The sequence below is a fragment of the Echinops telfairi genome, unplaced genomic scaffold, assembly GCF_000313985.2.
Source record: "Echinops telfairi isolate 266 unplaced genomic scaffold, ASM31398v2 ScPeMD7_9;HRSCAF=40, whole genome shotgun sequence".
NCBI lineage: Eukaryota > Metazoa > Chordata > Mammalia > Afrosoricida > Tenrecidae > Echinops > Echinops telfairi.
In genome coordinates this window covers 99187674-99190716 of record NW_022103906.1, presented here as the reverse complement: position 1 = coordinate 99190716, position 3043 = coordinate 99187674, and the positions used below count along the sequence as shown (strand labels likewise).

General features: G+C 56.4%; 1 protein-coding gene across 1 annotated transcript in view; it reads left to right on the top strand.

Annotated features, from left to right (window-relative positions):
* The first annotated feature begins 2129 nt into the window (after positions 1-2129).
* Positions 2130-3043, top strand: part of ID2 (inhibitor of DNA binding 2) — a 2482-nt gene continuing 1568 nt past the window's right edge. The window contains exons 1-2 of the mRNA XM_004696013.3: positions 2130-2594; positions 2886-2949. Coding sequence (XP_004696070.1) covers positions 2247-2594; positions 2886-2942 — 405 coding nt within the window. The 5' untranslated portion in view covers positions 2130-2246 and the 3' untranslated portion in view covers positions 2943-2949. The remainder of the gene's footprint in view (positions 2595-2885; positions 2950-3043) is intronic.

The window sequence follows — 3043 nt, the reverse complement described above, 5'->3', positions numbered from 1 at the left end:
CCGTGCAGGTCTCCAATGCCCACACACACGCGGTGCACAGGTTGCGAGATGCCTTCTAACCCGCGCGGATAACGCCTCCCCATCAGCCCCTGCCACCAAGGCGCCTTTGTCCAGGCAGCCTCATCCCGGGCCTGCCCGTCCGGACGGACCGATCGCTCGATCGATCGGTCCGCAGCGTCCAGGGCGCCCTGTTCCAGCGCAGCGCGGGCCCAGGAGGTCACGCCTCGGAGCCTGCCAGCGGGCTCCAAGCCCCTCGCAGCGAGCGGGCGGCTTCAGAGACCAACAGAAGCTCACCATATTGAGCGATTGTACTACACCAGGGAACAAAAATGACCCGGGAAAGGGCTGCCCTGACCAGGTGTAAATCCCACCCCCCTGGGGGACTATGAAGGCTTGAGAGACGCTTCCCCCGGGCGGCCACCTGGGAGAGGCCGAACGAAGGAAGCCATCAATATCCCATCGCCCCAGTGTCCAAGAATGCCAAGGAATAATTCGAGAATCCTAAAGATGTTTGTTTACATTGGCTATTATTGTAAAATAGTCAAAGTCTAACATCATGAACCAAAATAGTGTCAAAACAAAATCTGTTCCACTGTGGCGCGTATGTGACAAACACATGTACAGAGTACATCAAAAGGCCCCAAGTGGGGGGGACTGGGGTGCTGTCACTTCCAGACTTCTGATCGCTGGGAGGAGCAGGGACAGAGGTGTGCTCTTGCCCAGAGGAAGGCTGCTGCAGGGAGCCAGCCGCAGAGACTGCTGCCTGGAAGAGGAGCCGGGTGCTCGCTCCGAGGCCGGAACTGGGCCACAGGAGCCCACCTTGCCAAAGACCCGCTGAATGTGCAGTAAGGCCGACATACGGTCTCGTCATCCTCCCCCTCTTCGTGCTTTGCTTCCTCTCCAATTCGCGTCCCCCTTTAAATGAGGACCCAAAGTCCACTAAGATGCAGACATCTGTCTCTTCGCACATTTTCCGGGTTCCTCTCGTTTCTCCTATTCTCGGGAACTATAGTTTCCACAGTACAGTGGTGACCCAGGAGCGGTCCCTGAAAAGCATTGGTGTAAACAGCCGCACACGTATTTGAATGAAAGAATGGGTTGAATCAGGATTTACAGTAAAAAACAAACCAACAAACATCAATAACTGAAGCTTAACTACTTTAGTAATTCAATAGCTAGAGCTAACTAGAGGTCAGGAAACTTTAGGAATGCAGTAGGTGCTGGAATGTGACGCCTGAAATAATTGTGTGTGTGTAGTTGCACACATGGCCACCTACACACTAAGGGGTATAGACCAACAGCCTTTCAAGGACGATGTATGTAAATATAGTTACAATATGCAAATTCACCTAATGATTTCTGATGAATAAGATCATTAAAATAGCCCAGCCTTATTTAGTGGAAGCTCCTAAGTGGGCCCTATAGCTGCTGAGCCGCCAGCATGGAGTTAGGACCCGATGCAGTAAATACTCCTTTTACCCCCACTCCACCCTGCTCCACTTTGCAAAACCCCACGCGGAACCTGTCTTTGAATGGCATCTAAGTTTTCTGTTTTGCTGGGGTTTTTTCACATAATTTTTCCCTTAAAAGGCCGCACTCACGTCCCCATTCAACGAATGTCACTTTGCTTTACGCAAGCTTAATTTGAATTTTCACTGTCCGCTAACATGCTTTTAAAAAACTCTTTCTAAATGGTGCTCCGTGGGTCGCAGTGGTTTTCCCTCCGTTATGCTGCACTGCCCCTGTCACTGCTGAGAGGAAGCTCAGCCGGGTGGCCGGCTCCGGGGCACACTGTCAGGGCGAGGGAGCGGTGGGCCTGGGCCCTCCGGGGCCGCCGCAGAGCTGGGGTCCCAGGCGCCCCTTCTGCGGCCCGCACGCCCCTCTGCCCCGGCCCGCGCCGCTGCACTGGGCGCCCTGCACTCTATTTACCGCCCCAGCTGGCGCTCACCCCGCCCACCCCGCGGGATTGGTTGTGAACGCGGAAGGAGCGAGCGCCCGCCCCGCTCCCGCGTCCGCCAATAGTGGCGCCCTATCGGCCTGATGGACACAGCGCCTCTGGTCAATGGGAGCCAAGGGAAGCCCGACCGTGTCGACAGGGATAAAAGCCGCCCCGGCCGACTCCAGGCTTCATTCTGAGCCCAGCTCTTCGCTGAGTCGGGGTAGCGCAGCAGGCGGTGGAGGCGGCCCGAGCTCCCCGGTAACCCGCTTCCTTCTCCGCTCAGCCCTTCTTTCCGCCCGCATTCAACATGAAAGCGTTCAGCCCAGTGCGGTCCGTGAGAAAAAGCAGCCTTTCGGACCACAATCTGGGCATTTCGCGGAGCAAAACCCCGGTGGATGACCCGATGAGCCTGCTGTACAACATGAACGACTGTTACTCCAAGCTCAAGGAGCTGGTGCCCAGCATCCCCCAGAACAAGAAGGTGAGCAAGATGGAAATCCTGCAGCACGTCATCGACTACATCTTGGACCTGCAGATCGCCCTGGATTCGCACCCCACCATTGTCAGCCTCCACCACCAGAGACCCGGGCAAGCCCCGGCTTCCAGGACGCCGCTGACCACCCTGAACACGGACATCAGCATTCTGTCCCTACAGGTAAGCGCCGCACGCCCCGGGCGCCGCGCTGGGCTGTCACTAGCGAGTCCATGGTGGACGGCGACTTGAAGGCCGGCCAATTAACTTTCTTTCCCCTGCAATCTGCCAGTGAGTTGTGCATGAGATTGCGGATAAGTTCTGACATGTTAATGCTCTGGCTTTGACTCCGAAATGTAGCCGAAACGTGTGTAATGGAACTTGGTGTTCTGTGTGGACCAGTTACCCAAAAGTGGGGGTGGTGGAGGTCTTTTCCGCAGTAAGATGCCTAACGTCTCGTGCTTTCTCTGGCAGGCTTCTGAGTTCCCGTCTGAGTTCAAGTCTAAAGACAGCAAAGCGCTCTGCGGCTGAGTAACCGGTGAGTGAGTGCGCGCCGCGCCTTCTCTCCCGCGGCTCAGACGACCTCCTGGTTGGTCGGAGCGCGCGCGCCGGTTCCTTTTGGCTCGTCGGGG